At 41.8% G+C, this 16,715-nt stretch overlaps 1 protein-coding gene and 1 long non-coding RNA gene across 9 annotated transcripts in view; one reads left to right on the top strand and one right to left on the bottom strand.

The window, feature by feature from the left end:
* sash1a (SAM and SH3 domain containing 1a) overlaps nt 1-16,715 on the bottom strand; it is a 130,240-nt gene that overhangs the window by 8,638 nt on the left and 104,887 nt on the right. For all 8 annotated transcript variants that reach the window (XM_043696466.2, XM_043696467.2, XM_087991572.1 and 5 more), the window contains 5 exons: nt 15,999-16,168; nt 12,074-12,283; nt 7,301-7,451; nt 4,736-4,879; nt 760-1,889 (listed from right to left, as the gene is read on the bottom strand). In XM_043696466.2, coding sequence (XP_043552401.2) covers nt 760-1,889; nt 4,736-4,879; nt 7,301-7,451; nt 12,074-12,283; nt 15,999-16,168 — 1,805 coding nt within the window. The remainder of the gene's footprint in view (nt 1-759; nt 1,890-4,735; nt 4,880-7,300; nt 7,452-12,073; nt 12,284-15,998; nt 16,169-16,715) is intronic.
* On the top strand, nt 7,906-11,616 carry LOC148149040 (uncharacterized). The gene is made up of 3 exons (XR_015758509.1): nt 7,906-8,419; nt 8,501-8,715; nt 11,598-11,616. It is a non-coding gene; the product is annotated as an uncharacterized LOC148149040 (long non-coding RNA).

Below are 16,715 nucleotides of genomic sequence, written 5' to 3'. Positions count from 1 at the left end.
GTGCTTTGTGCTACATGTTTGCATTGACAATATCCATGACATTAGAGTAATTTTAAGGCAATATACTGTATTGAAAGATGCCTAGATAAAAGATATGCAATAAAGGAAATGCACACACTGGACTGGTTAATGAATGCGAACCTGCACATTCATCGGGACATCCCTAAGAAATATCGCACAGCTAGAAGCTTCCATCGCCTAAACCCACGGGTGTAATGCTTACGTCTTCTAAGCTTCTGTCTTCCTCTCTCAAAGATCTCCTGCAGTAATTCCAGAAAAGGAGGAATACCAGGAGGAAGAACATAGCAAGAACGGGTAAACAGGGATAATATTAAAGCAGGGAGACATTGAGAAAGGGGACGCTGAAGACAAAAATCACACAGGGGTCGCTGAAGCAGCCACTTCCTACCATAGATACTGCGTTTAGCTGGATGGGCTGGGATATCAGTGAATATGGCGAGTGGGAATAGTTGACTACAAGAAGTTTTGCTTTTAAATCATCTAGAGTGTACCCAAATGGAGCATGAAACCCTGTCAGGAAGGCCAGCAGTGAATGTCAGAAAGTCTGCTCCATCTTCTACTTTCTTATGGCTGCCACAGGAATTTCAAGGTTGCTGTTTCAAGTCTACTTGCTGTATCTATGCTTCAATTCTTTGGCTAATTCCGGAGGAGATACACACACTCTTAAATTAGGCTGGTTGATTACATACTAGCAACAGGGCACTTACTTTCAAAAGGAATAATCAGTGTTATTTATACCTTGTCAGAGTAGGGTTGCTCTGTAAGATCAATTGCTTCGGATTCCAGTTTATTTTCAATTAGCATTTCCAATTCCACTTCTCTCATCCAAGATGCCTTTCTTCCAGGTACAGTAAATGTTTTAAGTCCCAGCTGTGGTGAACAGGCAGTCTCTGGCAAACAAGGGGCATGAGTAGCTGCAGTTGAGTTGACCATTTCTGCAGTGGGACATGGAACTTGCAAGTTAGTGGGCAGTCCATACCTATTGGCAATGGCTGGGTTTGACTTGTTCAAAATATGAGGCACAGGATGGATGCCATTCCGCATTTTCTCTCTGCATTTCTTGGCAGGTACAGGTGGTGGCTGGGAAGGATCTCTGGAATGTCTGCTGGTTTCAGCCGAAGGTTCCTTGCTTTCTGTTGAATTACAGATCACAGAACTATCTTGATACCCTTCTGTAAAATGATGGTTTTGCTGAATGCTTGGAGGTGGGAGTATTGTAGGTTGATTCGGTAGGTCACACAGTACAACTGGAGTTGGGATGGTCTTCTCTTCTGAACACAAAAGTGGGGTTGAGATCAGGTCCTCCTTTTGCATAATTTGAGGGCCACTAGTATTGATCTCTGTGTTGCAGTTCTTTGCATTTACAAAAGGAACTGGATTTGGTTTGCTGAGATCCCTTACACCAAAGCTGAGATGCTTCATACAAGAAATTTTCTTGATTTCTGCTTCTGTGGCAAACTTCCTTTGCCGAGGCAGAGCAATATCTGTTCCCGTTTCTGGGACTGTGTTTGACAGAGCACCAGTCTTACTGTGCAACTCATCTGAAGAGTGGGATTTTTGCCACTGCTTTTGAATGACACGGGAGTGTGCCAAGTCCTCATAACTTACACTGACCCACAACCTTTGGCAACTTGTCCTTTTGCGGGGCATTGAATGGCCATGGGAACCAAAATGTCCATGGTTTGACTTTAGAGAACTACTTGAGACCTGAGGCTTAGTAATGCGCCTCCCTTTACCTCTTTCAAAGTGTAAATTCTCAATAGATTTTGCAAGATGAATTGTTGTGTAGCTTGTTGGACACTTAAACCGTAATCCAAGGTTTCCCGATGACCCTGTGGACACTAATGGCCAGGACCTTCTGCTTTTTCCTAAAGGCAAGTAAAACCAGTTAGAATTTGTTGATAATGCAAACAATGAAATTTCAGTTAGAAGCACTTTTATCCAACAAATAACAGCACCATTGCCAATCTTGGATCAATGGTAGCATGCTCCCCTCCAAAATACAGGGCAATGGGTTCAAGTTTCATTTAGAAACCAACACACAGTTTTCAAAAGCTTCTTAATACCTCCAGCATCCCTCTAATCTTCACCATATTGCATGCTTTTTCTTTTACGCTGTCCCTGACTTCCCTCATTCTCCTTTTAATATGTTTCTTTTTCCTCCTTGAGATGAATTTCTGCTGTAGCCTCCTGGATTACCCCAGAAACCCTTTGCTGCTCCACCATCTTTCCTGCTCGGCTCCCCTTCCAACAAACTCTGTCCAGCAGCTCCCTCATATCTCTGTCGTTACCTTTACGCAATTGTAATACCGTTTCATCCGATTCCAGCTTCTTCCTCTCAAACTACAGGGTGAATTATATCATACTGTGGTCACTGACCCCTAGGAAGTTCCTTCATAGAGTCATAGAGATGTACAGCATGGAAACAGACCCTTTGATCCAACTCGTCCATGCCGACCAGTTATCCCAACCCAATTTAGTCCCACCTGGCTGTTCATGACATTGGTTAGGCCACTGTTGGAATATTGCGTGCAATTCCGGTCTCCTTCCTATCGGAAAGATGTTGTGAAACTTGAAAGGGTTCAGTAAAGGTTTACAAGAATTTGCACCTTAAGCTCTCTAATCAATTTTACCTTATTACACATCAAATCCAGAAATATCTGTTTCCTAAAGGCTCAACCACAAACTGCTCCAAAATAGCCATTTCTTAGTCAAGCCACCAACCTGACTTTCCCAGTCCACCTGCAGATTCAAGTGCCCTGCGATTTTTGAATAGTGCCTTTCTTATATACCTTTTCTATCTCCTGATTTATTTTCTATCCCACAGCCTAACTATTGCTAGGGGCCTGTGCATAACTCCAATCAGATGTCTTTTTTCCTTTGTGATTCCTTAACTCTACCCTCTCAGATTCTGCATCACCTGACCCTTTACTGCTTTTTTTTATGGATTTAATTATTTCTTACTAACAAGGCAACTCTGCCAATTTGCCTGCCCCCTCGAAAGGGTGTGTATCCTTGGATATTTACTTCCTAGCCCTGACCTCTTGCAGCCATGTCTGTGACGCCCACAACATTGTTCCTGCCCATTTTAAAGTGCTCTATAAATTTGTTTACCTTCTTTGGTATACTGCACACATTTAAATGCAGCACTCTCGGTCTTGCATCAATTGCCACTCTTCTCATAGTTGCCCCTTTATCTGCCATGAAGTTCAATTCCTGACCATTTTTTTCTACATACTCTGTCCTATTACTTGACATATTGTCGTGATTGTAACGAGGTCAGTCAAGTGAACATCATAGAGTAATTTCAATTTCAAGGGCTGTTAATCTGGTCCAATCAGGAAGCCCTGGCTGACAGATAAGAACAGGAGTGTTGTCCCTACCCTCCCCTTCACTGTTTTGATCACACAGCACTGCCCTTTGATGTGAAGGGCAGTGTTTGTCACTGGCCACCCGGGTGTTTTCCTATAAACCTTGTGGGCGGCACGGTGGTACAGTGGTTAGCACTGCTGCCTCGCAGCGCCAGAGACCCGGGTTCAATTCCCGCCTCAGGCGACTGACTGTGTGGAGTTTGCACGTTCTCCCCGTGTCTGCGTGGGTTTCCTCCGGGTGCTCCGGTTTCCTCCCACAGTCCAAAGATGTGCAGGTCAGGTGAATTGGCCATGCTAAATTGCCCGTAGTGTTAGGTAAGGGGTAAATGTAGGGGTATGGGTGGGTTACGCTTCGGCGGGTCGGTGTGGACTTGTTGGGCCGAAGGGCCTGTTTCCACACTGTAAGTAATCTAATCTAATCTATCTTCCTGGTGGTTGAATTTGAATAAAGATTCGAGCACTTTGTATCTTTCACTGTGTCTCACACGTATACACACACACCATGGGTGCTGGGGAAAAAATAAAGAAAAAAAATAAACAGGGGATTAAAAAAAAATAAACTGGAGTGTCAATTCTATATAAAAAAAAGAAAAGGAGTGTTGCAGGGAGTGGAGTGCATTACTTCTCCCTCAAACTCTATTTTGATTTAATCCCTGCCCTCTCCTTCACTGTTTGATCACACAGCATTGCCCTTTGATGGGAAGGACACTGCTTGTCACTGGCCACTCGGATGTTTTCTTTCTTCCTGGTGGTGGAAACTGAATAAAGGTTCGTGCACCTTGCGTCTTTCACTAAGTCTTAAAAAAATTAACAGGAATGTCAGAGGTTCTGTTCACCCAGAGCCAGTTCTGAGCTAGCTAGGTCAGTGTCATGTACTATACACATGTCAATAAGGGGTGACTTGCTGACAGCCTTCATGGAATTATTTCAGGAAGCACTCCACCACACAAAAAAAAGAACAGGTGTGTCAGACATCCTGTTCATTCTGCGAGCTGGCTGAGGGGGAGCTGGATCAGTGTCAAGGACCCTCCACATGTAAATAAAGGGTGACTTGGTGATGGGATGCTGGCCTCTGTGGAGTTATTTCAATATATTTCCTTGACACCTATCAGATGATGCTCATGACAGAAACCTAGAAGCTTTCAGCAGAATACTCTCCCTTACAAAGAAGAGCAGAGAGCCTTAGTTCAATCTCTCATTTGAGATCATGATGACCTGTAATGGTATAGCACATCCTAAGCACTATACTGAAGTGTTGGACTGGGTTAGGCACTCAAGTTCCTGAGAATGTCAGTATTATCTCTTGAACACAGTTATTCAGAGTTAGTTTTTGCTGCCCTTACCATTCTCTGGGTATCCACTCTCCTCAAAGCAACCTGAATCCCAAGGAAGCTGTCTTTGCAGTTCTGGACCAGTGTGCTTAAGAGAAAAGTGGGGTAAAATTTCCTGATTGGCACATTCCCCAGCTGGATCTTTGTCACTGTTGCCTATAGCAAGAAAATATTAAAAGCCAGGTAATGTCAAGAGAACAGAAATGCAAATTAAAACAAACCAGAGATGCAAAAGTCACAACAAAAAACATAATTATGAGTCTCAGAGTTAAACAGCATGGAAACAGATCCTTTGGTCCAACTCATCCATGCCGACTAGATATCCTACACTGATCTAGTCCCATTTAAGTCGAATTAAAAATCACTCGTTAAGTACTGAGAGTTTTATTTATACGTTACTGATTGCGCGTTTAATGTGCCTAACTTTAGCTGCTTAATAGCAGGAACTAGTTCAAACTGATCTATGTACTAGCTAAGACGATGTTGACGTAATATCAAGTTTATTATCTGTATTTTCAGGGAGATGGAAACATCGTGCTGTCACTGGACCCTAATCCAGAGGTTCAGGATGATGCTATAGGGATAGGAGTTTACATCCCACTATGGAATTTAAATTCAAACAACACAAACCTGAAACATCAATAATGGCAACCGTGAAAAACTATCATAGATGGTTAAAATTCATCTGCTTCATTAATGACCGTTAGGGAAGGAAATGCACCATCCTTACATAGTCTGGTCTACTTGCCACACGATTTCAAAAGTAATGAAGAATGGGCATTTAGTACTGGCCTTGCCAATGATCACCCACATCCCATGAAAGTATAAAGAAAAATAAATTTATGACAGGATCAGATGAGCAGCAGCTTTTTTGTTTGTAGTTGTTGCATAAATGACCATGCGTGCGTACTGTGGCTCAGTGGTTAGTACTGCTGCCTCACAGCACCAAGGACCTGGGTTCAATTCCAGCCTTGGACGATTGTCTGTGTGGAGTTTGCACATTCTTCCCGTGTCTGCTTGGGTTTCTTCTGGGTGCTTCAGTTTCCTCCCATAGTCCAAAGATGTGCAGGTTAAGTAAGTTGGCCAAGCTAAATTGCCCATAGTGTTCAGGGGTGTGTAGGCGAGGTGCATTAGTCAGGGGTAAATATAGGGTAGATGGAATGGGTCTGCGTGCATTACTGTTCGGAGGGTTAGTGTGGACTTGTTGGGCCGAAGGGTCTGTTTCCACACTGTAGGGATTCTATAAATCTAAGATGACAGATTGATTAATCCTGAATCACAACAGGCTTGTGGAGTATTTGAAGAACAGGACAGAATGGTTCACCTGGAGGAAAGTTCAGCATTATGATACTGTCAGCCTGTAGTTATACGAGAGGGGTTAAATCTCAGAACTGACTTTATTAGATGTCTAGGAAAAAACAGCTTAATATCATAGAGAGAAATGGACGCAACCAGTCATTTACTGCCTCTGTGCATCGTGAAAAATGCACATGCCCAGTGTAGCCCCACTTGCAGCAGTCATCCGAGTACTTGGATTGGGGTTCAATGCTTCCAAAATTGGTGCGCACAGGAAACTGAATAATACACCTCACAGGAAGTAATCAGACCAGTCAGCGAGGAAGGTAAAGGGGTGTCTCTCTACTGGAACTGGAAGAGGAAATAAAGACAGCGGCCCAGAAAGTCCTTTATTTTGGGTGCGGGGGGGGGGGGAAAGAGTTGGGGGATTGGGGAGAATAGTTGCTGCAGCCGGATAGATTGGAATTGGGTACTTCTGAGGAAGGGTCACCGGACTCGAAATGTTAACTGTGATTTCTCTTCAAAGTCGCAGCCAGACCTCCTGAGCTTTTCCAACGTCTGTTTTTGTTTCTGACAACCCTCATTCCCTGTACACCCGACCCAACCCAAGCCTTCAACCTACCCCAGGCACTTGTTCATGTACCTGCCACTCTAATCCCTTTGCCTAGCTGGATGAAGGAAAGGGGGATACAGGGATGTGGGGTTAGGAAAATGTGCTTGTCTGCAAGGACTAATTGGACCAAATGCTTCTTAGTCCTCACTCTTGTGGCATTCCATGCAATAAATATGACGTGACCAGCTTCACTCATGTTCCAAAAGCAAATTAAAATAAAAATTAAAAAAAAGTAAAGATAAAGGAATTTTAGTTTCCACACATAAAATTGCTTTCCAGAAACATAAGGGGATTGATATAAAGATGTACTATTTAAACAAAAATAAAATGTGTATGGGTGCAGAGCAGAAACTAAGGGGAGGGGAAGGGATGGAATACCTGAAATGCTGGAATAAATGCATAGAAATGTGCACCCTCCTCCTTTGCTGTAAAATTGTATGATTATACTGATAACATTTTATATGTAAGCCAGCACTATCTCCCCAAAAGTAATTGTTTTCTTTAAATGTATTTAAGATGTTTCAATGCCTCCAAACAAAAACCCAAGGATTTCTGTATTTTATTAACATTAACCAAGGCAATGCAACTATCGCGACGACCTTTTATTCCTTGGCTTGCCTCAATCATGTGACCACCATGTTTATTTCTAATAAAAGCTTTGCTCTTACTGTCAATTTCGTGCAGGAAATCAACAGCTGTCAGCAGCTGAGATCTGTGCTGTGGTTCCAGAATATTCAGTTCATCCAGGTCCTCTTCTTGCAACAGCTTCAATGTGTCCAAGTCCTCGTATCCATTCAGTAGTAGAGTTGGCATATGTTGCTGTAAATGGAACAAGCCAGATTTACAGAAACTGTTAAATGGGGCCAGTAGGGGAAGATCAAAACACCCACTAAATGGTCTGCTCCTGCAGTATATGTGATTCCTCCTAATGCCTGGTAGAAAAGTGGAAAAAACTTGCAAGAATTAAGCATTAATAAATGGATGGATCTTTTGTTTTTAGTTCACTCGCAGGATGAGTGCGTTTTTGACTAGGCCAACATTTATTACTCATTGGGCAGATAAGTGTCAACCACATTGCTGTGGGTCTGGAGTCACATGCAGGCCAGACCAGGTAAGTATGGCAGTTTTCCTTCCTGAAGGGCATCAGTGAATCAGATGGGTTTATGTGATAATTGACAATGGATTCATGGTCACCACTAGATTCGTAATTCCAGATTTTTATTGACTTCAAATTCCACCATTTGCCACAGTGGGATTCAAACCTGGGTCCCTAGAACATTACCTGGGTCTCTGGATTAACAGTCCAACGATAACACCATTAGGCCATCACCTCTGTCAAAGACAAGCTGTGTTTTACTAATTTAAATGAGTGGTCGGCAAACATATTGTAATGAATGAATGGGTTCTTTGATAGAGACGGGAATGGTGACAGAAATGAAGTTCAAGTTTTGTCACGCACAGAATGAGATTAAACAAACAGTGACTAAGGGAGAAAAACTAGAGAACAGTGTGAATGACTTTTTCCAAGTGGAAGAGATGTACATTGTCGTCCCCTGGTGATTTATTTTATTAGTTCACAGGTTACAGATGTCACTGGCAAGGCCAGCATTTACTGCACTCGGGGTGCTGGTGTGTTGCCTTTATGAATCGTTGATGTCCATGTATTGCGAACACACCTACCATACTGTTAGGTGGAGAGCTCCAGGATTTGAGGCAGCAACAGTAATGTAGCAGTGATACAGTTTCACCTCAGGATGGTTTGTGGCTTGGAGAGGAATGTGTAGAAGGTAATGCTCCCATGTATTTGATTGCCCTTGTCCTACTAGGTTTGAAAGGTATTAAAGATCATTACTCTTGTCTTATCATAGAATCCCTATAGTGCAGAAACAGACCATTCAGCCATTCGAGTGTGCACGACCCTCCGAAGACCCTCCTAACCTGCACATATTTGGACTATGGGAAGAAACCAGAGCACTCAGCAGAAACCTACACAGACACCGGGAGAATGCCCAAACTCCGCACAGACAGTTGGAAGAAATTGCGGGGCGCTTGGCAGAGATATTTGTATCATCGATGGCCACAGGTGAGATGCTGGAAGGCTGAAGGATGCCTAATGTTGTGCTGTTAATTAAGAAAGGCTGCAAGAAAAAGCCAGGAACAGCAGACTGATGAGCTGGAGGTCAGTGGTGAGTAGGTTGTCGGAGAGGATTCTGACAGACAGGATCTACGTGCATTTGGAAAGGCAAGGACTGATTAGGGATGATCAACATGGCTTTGTGTGGAGGGAAATCGTGTCTGTCAAATTTGACTCAGTTTTTTGATCTCACACAACAATGCAATCTTGATCAACTTGGCCAGTTGATTCAGAAAAATGCGAGGAGTTGCATCTTGCTAAGACAAACCAGGGTAGGATTTACACAGTTAATGGTAGGGCCCTGGTGTGTGTTGTTGAATAGCGACACTTAGGGGTGCAGGTGCATGCTTGCCTTTATTGGTTAGAGTACTGAGTGCAGGAGTTGGAACATTATGTTACAAGCCATTGACAATGCCAAATTGCAATTACAGCATACAATTCTGGTCACCCTGTAACAGGAAGATTGTTATTAAACTGGAAAGGCTGCAAAAAAGGTTTTCAAGGATGTTACTGAGACTGGAGGGTTTCAGTTATAAGGAGAGGCTGAATAGACGGACTTTTCTCCCCTAAAACTTGGGAGGCTCTTGGGTGATCTTAGAGGATTAGAAAATCATGAGGGGGAGATAAGATGAATTGCCGAGGTCTTTTCCAGAGGGTAGGTGAGTCCAAAACTAGAGGGCATAGGTTTAAGGTGAGAGGGGAGAGGTGAGAGGGGAAAGATTTAAAAAGCACCCACGGGGCAACATTATAAACACAAAGTGGGGCACATATGGAACGAATTGCCAAAGAAAGTGGTAGAGGTGAGTGCAATTACAACATTTAAAAGTCAATGGGACAGGTGCACGGATAGAAAATGTTTACAGGGATACGGGCCAAATTGCAAGCCAATGGGACAAGTTCAGTTTCAGAAATCTGGTCTGCATGGATGAGTTGGGCCAAAGGATTTGTTTCTAAGCTGTATGGCTCAAAAGCTGGAACTGAACCTGGGTCCCTGGCGCTGTGAGGCAGCAGTGCTAACCACTGTACCATCGTGCTGCCCTGTGTATTAATTTATTGTATCATGCATATTAAGAAATTGGATTTAGTTCAAGGAACCTAATATCATACTGATAGATAACACAAAACTCAGAAACATAGTTTACAATGAGATTAGAAAAGCACCTATAGACTGGCGAAAGGAGCAGACATAGCAGGTAAAGCCGAAAGCAGGGAAGTCCAGAATGTTTAATTCTGATCGGTAAAGTAAGGAGAGGCTTCTAGCTAAAGGGAGTTTAAAGGTAGTCCAGGATCAGAGAGACTTGGGAGTGTAGGAAGGAAAGTCTTGATGGTAACAGAACAATTTAAAACAGTTGTTAATAAGTCAGACAGGTCCTTGGTTTTATGAATAGAGAATACAAACAAAAACACCAGTTAGAATATTACAGCCTATTCTGAGGATAACACTTTGGGAAAGATGCTTAGGTAAAGTGTAGTCAGCATCTTTTTATTTTTCTGCACTTTTGTGAATGGAATTGGGAAAAGGATACTTTTAAAATCCAAGAATTGTGAAAGAGATTGCTGTACTTCTTGAAGGCAAACTGCCAACAATTATTCTAAGGTGTTGTTTATACTATTGCTTGCTCAAGCAGTAAGGGCAGACGACTGCGATTGGATTGACGCCAAGGGAGTGTCCACAAAGTGAACTTAAGTCGGCAACAAGGCGGGGCTTGGTCTGTGGAGTGGTGACCAGTTGTCGATGGTAAAGGTCTTCTGTGTGCCAACAATCACGTGATCCCAGATGACTGAATGGCTTATGGGTAACAGCAACATCGCCAGAGGTCTTGGACCTTTGGATGTGGAGACATACTCTGCAGTAAGAAACACCTGAAGCAAGCCAGGTTATTTTCCCTCATTAGATGCTGTAAGTTGTTGCTATTATCAATAAGCCAGAGACATTGTAAGCTTTGAATCAGACACTCTTTGCTTCCTGCAAGCAAGTGAAAATACCTGGGGAACAGAGATCGATTCCTGATAAGCCAAAGGATTTTAGCAAACTGTGTGGCAGGGACGATTTAACCGCCTGCCCAGTGTTTCCCTCTGCCCATAACATCAATATTTCTTGTGTTTGTCAACGTGTGTTTGTGGAAGAAGGAGTTTTAAGCAGTAGAGGAAGAGGTCAACAGTTCATAATTGCTTAGCTGTTACTGGAATTTTTTTTTTGAATAAACAGTAATTGTTGTCAGTGCAGAAACCTGGTCCATGCGTACCGTCAACCAGAGTTTAAATAGATACACAAATTGGGGAAATGTTGCATAGTTTTAGAAAATCTAACTTTTGTGATTTTGTGACTGGGAAAAATGGAATTTGATTTCCATGCTGGAGGATGCAAAGTGATTTACTACAATGGTAACAGGATTAAAGACCTTGGTTAGATAGAAGATAAGGAAAGTTGAAGAGAGGTTAAACCGAGATTTGAACGAGGAATTCAATAATCTGGGATAGATAAAAAGGGGAAAAAAACCTGTTTTCTATTGGTGCAACAGTTGCTATCTGGAGGGCATAGGGTTAATTGTCAAAAGTGCCAGAGATAGCATTTGAACTTTTTAAAAACCATGTGGGTCATTATAATCTAGAATACATAGCCTTCAAGAGTGGTGGAAGGAAATCCAATAACCTTCAAGAGGAAATTAGACAACTAAAAAATTATTATGGGGAAAGAACTGAGAGGTGCATCAAATTGTACAGCTTTTTCAAAAGAACAGGCACAAGCATAACGGGAAGAATGATTCCATTCCGCACAGCACCAATTCCATTCCGCACAGAATCATTTTATGATTCCAATTTTTTTGTAGGTTTTCTCCTGGATGGAAGTCAGAAGAGCCAACTTCTCAAATTGGAGAATCTCTTGCAGGTCTGTTAAGGGCAAGTCAGAGGCCCTTCTCATTGGCCTGCTTCTGGGACCTAGAGGAGATCCACCGAACCTTTTGTATCTTGTTGTAGAGACTGAAATAGCTTTGGAATCCTAAATACATCACACGGCCTAGATTCCAATATATTTAGAAGGCAACTGCCTGCTTTTGGTGGCCACCGTAATAAAGCCTTTTCCACATTTTGCTTTGTGTGAAATCTTTTATTATTGCGTTTTTTTTGTCGTGTTACTATGGAATCAAGATAAATTGGCTCAAACTGTTTGCAGGAGAATTTCTGTGTTCCGTTAAAGTAATCATGAAATGTAGCTGATTGTGTGTTTGAATTCAAAACATGTTCTTTTTTGGGAGAACCGTACTATTGCAGATTCATTGAATATAAAGTAAATCACAAAACCAACCTGTAGGCCAATGCGTTGAAGGAGATCCTGAACATTTTGGGGTTTTGGGTGTTTGGTTCCCCGTCGCCGTCTCTTTGGCCTTTTTGGTTTCTCCACTTCATTATTCACAATATCCACGTAGATAAATTTGAATGTCCCAACCTTATTATTCAACAGACCCATCCAGGTTCCTCCTGGTGGTTTGCTAATTATATCGATAATATCTCCTTTCTGTGAAGCAGATCAGAAGTAGCAAGTCAAAACACAAAGCTAGTAATAAAATCTGTGTATTTACACAGTGCATTTATATTGTGCCTTTCATGAAGGCAGGACATTTCAAAGTAATTGATGTATTTTATGAAATATCATCAGTGTTGTAAGGTAGAAAATGGAAACAGAAAGGCACCACAAAAAAACCACACTGAGATAACTCGACCAGAGATTATGACCCACAATTTGGGCATTCTGTGATGATCAACTAACACCTTGTAAGTCTCTTCACCATCCACAAGACTCAAGTACAAGGCATGATGGAACATTTGCTTGACTAATCAGTATTTAATATGCTTGAAACTGTTGAGGGCAGAGAAATTCACTTGATCACTGCCCCTGTCAATGCTGTATTGTTAATATCTACCATTAGCATCTGCAGTTACAGCATGCATTACATATGGGGATATTTGGCTTTTTGTGAACCAGGGCAGCGGGTACAAAAACAAGGAAGGCACGTTGAAATATTTACAAATTTCTGATTTGGCATCAGGTGAAGGTGTATACACAGTTCTGGGTAATACATTTTGTGAGTGCATCAAGGCCCTGGAGAGGGTGCAGAGCTCAACTGAAACCTAAGAGTTCAATTATGTGGAGAGAATGGAAAAACTGGGATGGTTCATTCCACATTAAGAAAGATGAATGTGTTGCTGAGGAGTTGGTGTAAGGGGCAGGGATTCAGATTTTTGGATCACTGGAATCTGTTCTGGGGCAGAAGTGACTTGTACAAGAGGGACAGATTGCACCTGAAGTGGAGGTGGACCAATATCCTGGAGGGGAGATTTACTAGACCGACTCAGGAGGGTTTAAACTAGTTTAGGGATATGGGCCAAATGCAGGCAAATGGGACTAGCCCAGTTTCGCAAACCTTTTGGCATAGACAAGTGGGGCCAAAGGGCCTGTTTCCATGCTGTATGACTCTATAATTAGGAGGTCTGCAAAGTTAGGAAGGATTTTGACAAGAGTGGAGAAGCTGATCACTCTGGCAAGTGGGTGAGAGAGTGGAATTACCATTAAGGAAGTTTAAGGGTTTCAAATGTTAACAATCTGAAATGGTAAATTTTAAAAGGAACTCTTAAGTGGCAACCGAGTGTGTAGTTGTAATTTGCAAGGTTGAGGGGGAAAAAGCTCTTTAAAAAAATCAGTATGGAAATTAACCGAACAAATATCCTACTTCCAATCCGTATGACTTACAACTCAGCTACTTTGACAGTACCATCCAATTCCATTACCTTTTTATTCATTCATGGGATGTTGACACCATTGGCTAGGCCAGCATTTATTGCCCTCCCCCCCTAAATACTCAGAATTTAACACATTGCTGTAGGTCTGGGGTCATGAGTAGGACATTGGTGAACCAGGTTGGTTTTTTGCGTCAGTTGCCAATGGTTACATGATCACCATAAAGCCATCCTTTTAAATTCCAGATTTTTACTGAATTCAAATTTCACCATCTGCAATAGAGGGATTTTAAACCCGTATCACTACAGCATTAGCCTGCCCAGTAACAATACCACTACCTCTCCACTGGACAACAGCAATACCATTGAAAAAGCATCACCTCAAAATACCACGCCATCTTTTATTGTCCCTCGTTGGAATCCTTGAATAGTCGAACTAATACTATTCCAGAAGCCAAAAAAAACAATAGAACGAATGGCTTAGATTTCGGTACCACCCTTCACAACCAGAGAGAACTCTGGGGAAAAAAAGTAGTTGGAATTCCTGACTATGAACTCATTAAAAGTCACGGAAATCAGCCAAATTTGGGGTTGCAAGGGTCGCACAAGAAAAACCATGAACTTTGCTATGATTTCACGTTGCTTTTGAGGTAGAAGTTTGCCAACCACAAAGGATGAATAGAAGATGATTGAGGCATTAAATTGCAGCTTGTGATAACATACACAGATACAGAAGCTTTGATTTGGGTTTAGTCCTGCAGCAGAGGGGCAACTGCAGGAGGCACATTTACAAGGAGCCATGTATATGTAATATAGATTAAACAAAATACTATAGACAGTAAAGATTCTGAATTCAACTATTTTACTGCTAATGCTTCAGTCTTGCCAGAGTTGTCTAGGGTCAGTGTTCCATTTAGGATACTGGCCTGTATGGGAATTGCAACAGTGCTACTTGATTTGGCCTTTTAAATGTCAACAAGACTGATGTTTAAATATAAGCCTAGATCTCTCTGTGATTGATTCACTCTAAATTTGGTCAAATATTAATGATATGTAAAAGAAACATTCCACTCTGTTGTGCCTCACTTCCCTCCTCCATTACTAGATTGGGACATCTTCAAGGGAGTCCAAAAGAAATTGTGCCTATTTTTTGCACCGGGCCAAGTCCCTGTCCGTAGGAGAATGAGAGAGATTGTCGCAAACATAACAAGCCCCAAAAATAGAGTCCTTCTTTTATTTCTGGACAATTGTGTCTCAAGTTACCAGATATAGACCTACAACTTTTGGGACCACTGATTACCGCTATACCAGGGGCAAAGATGGGCTGAGGTACAGGAGAGAATATTTCTCAATATTAATTACAGCACTAAAATAGCAAGCATGATTAATACGGAAGGACAACTGCAAATTACTTAAGGAGAATATTAATTCGTAAATTGGACAGAAGGATATCATGTGAAATTTAACACCGAACAATGTCAAGTGATCCATTTTCGAAGGAAGGATCGAAGAGACGACCACACTAAATGGTAACCCTTCAAAAGGAGTGGAGGAGGAGATAGATTTAGGGCTATATAGAAACAAATATTTCAAAGTGAGTGGACATTATCAAGTTGGAAAAAGCATAAGGCATCTTGGGTTTTGTAAATAGGAATCTGAAGTGAAAGGTAGAGAGTTAATACAAAATCTGTGTTTAGCAGTGGATCAGCTGGAAAGTATATTCAAATGCCTTACTTTGGAAGGGACGTTCAAAATATGGGAAGACTATAGAAAAGATTCATTAAATTGTGTCAAGCATTTGGGGTTTTAGTTGCAAGGAGAAATCAGGCCTCTTTTATTAGAGCACTGATAGAGTTCAAATTTGTGATGTACTTTTGAAAGTGTAAATAGAGAGAAACAATTTCCCAAGTAATTGAGTAAGGAATCCACTACGCAGAAAGAGAATTCATAATAGCTTTAAAAATAAAAGTTTGTGAGAAGATTTGTAGCTCGGGTGCTCGTTGTTGAGGTTCTGTTCGCCGAGCTGGGAATTTGTGTTGCAGACGTTTCGTCCCCTGTCTAGGTGACATCCTCAGTGCTTGGGAAGCGCTTCTGTGATGTTTCCTCTGGCATTTATAGTAGTTTGTCTCTGCCGCTTCCAGTTGTCAGTTCCAGCTGTCCGCTGCAGTGGCCGGTATACTGGGTCCAGGTCGATGTGTTTGTTGATAGATAAATAAAACTTTGGTAAAAAAAAAATACAGGGGCATGCTGAAATGCAAGGGAATGGAATTAATTAGGATAGCTCAGGGAGCCAACACCAACAGTTGTGATGGGTTGACTGACAGCTTCTGAGGTGCCAATGTGGCGACAAAACTTCAAAGTGTAAAATGTGCAAAGTTATCCTAATCTAGTTATAACCAGCTGGATAGCAGATACACTTGACCAAGGATGGCAGATAAATCTCTCCATCCCTTCTACAAATGCAAAAACGACAGTGAAAATAAATTTAGAAGTACCTTAAGTTTCAGTGAATCCGTATCGTACGGACTTGGAATAAAATCAGTGTGGACCCGAGCTCGACCACAGAACGGTCCCTGGTAAGCAGATTCTTCATCCTCACCATCTTCTGATTTCACACTCTCTCTGTTACTGGCTGATGAATCTGTGGTACTCACTGTCTGACCACCTGAAACAGAGGAAAGTGGGTGTTTTTAATTGTTGTAATTCACATTGTACAAAGTAAGGTCTAATCCTTCCCCTTTCCTGTGCCTAAATGTTCTCTGCTCCCGGTTTCATGTCAAGTATTATTATTAGGAAATGTAACATCTGACTTCGGTTTGCCAGAGATATGGGTTTCAAGGCACAGGGTAATGTCCAATGCATCCTTCAAAGCTTTAGGTAGTAACATAACTCCTTTTATCCTTTGCAAAAGAATTGGCCTTATTAAAGAGATTAAAAGAAAAGTCTAAGGATAGGTATTTCTCCTCAGCACACATGGGAATCGTATTTGTCCAGGTGATGAAAGAAAGAAAAAAAGGCAAAAAACCATTACAATAGTAGTGGGAGTAGGCCTTGTGTAACAGCATTAAATTTGACTTTCTACCTCCTTTTCTCTGAAATGAAGAATCCTAAACTCTCGCTCCTGTAGGTTGAATTCTGAAGTGGAGGCACATTTCACCGACATCCCTTAAGGTTTCTGGAGAGAACATCTCAGTGGCATGTGCTACCAATTC

This window comes from Chiloscyllium plagiosum, unplaced genomic scaffold (assembly GCF_037043375.1).
Source record: "Chiloscyllium plagiosum isolate Xiang-an unplaced genomic scaffold, Cpla_swu_hap1 HiC_scaffold_10, whole genome shotgun sequence".
NCBI classification, from domain to species: Eukaryota; Metazoa; Chordata; class Chondrichthyes; order Orectolobiformes; family Hemiscylliidae; genus Chiloscyllium; species Chiloscyllium plagiosum.
Note: the sequence above shows the minus strand (reverse complement) of the source record. Positions and strands in the feature narration are given on the sequence as shown.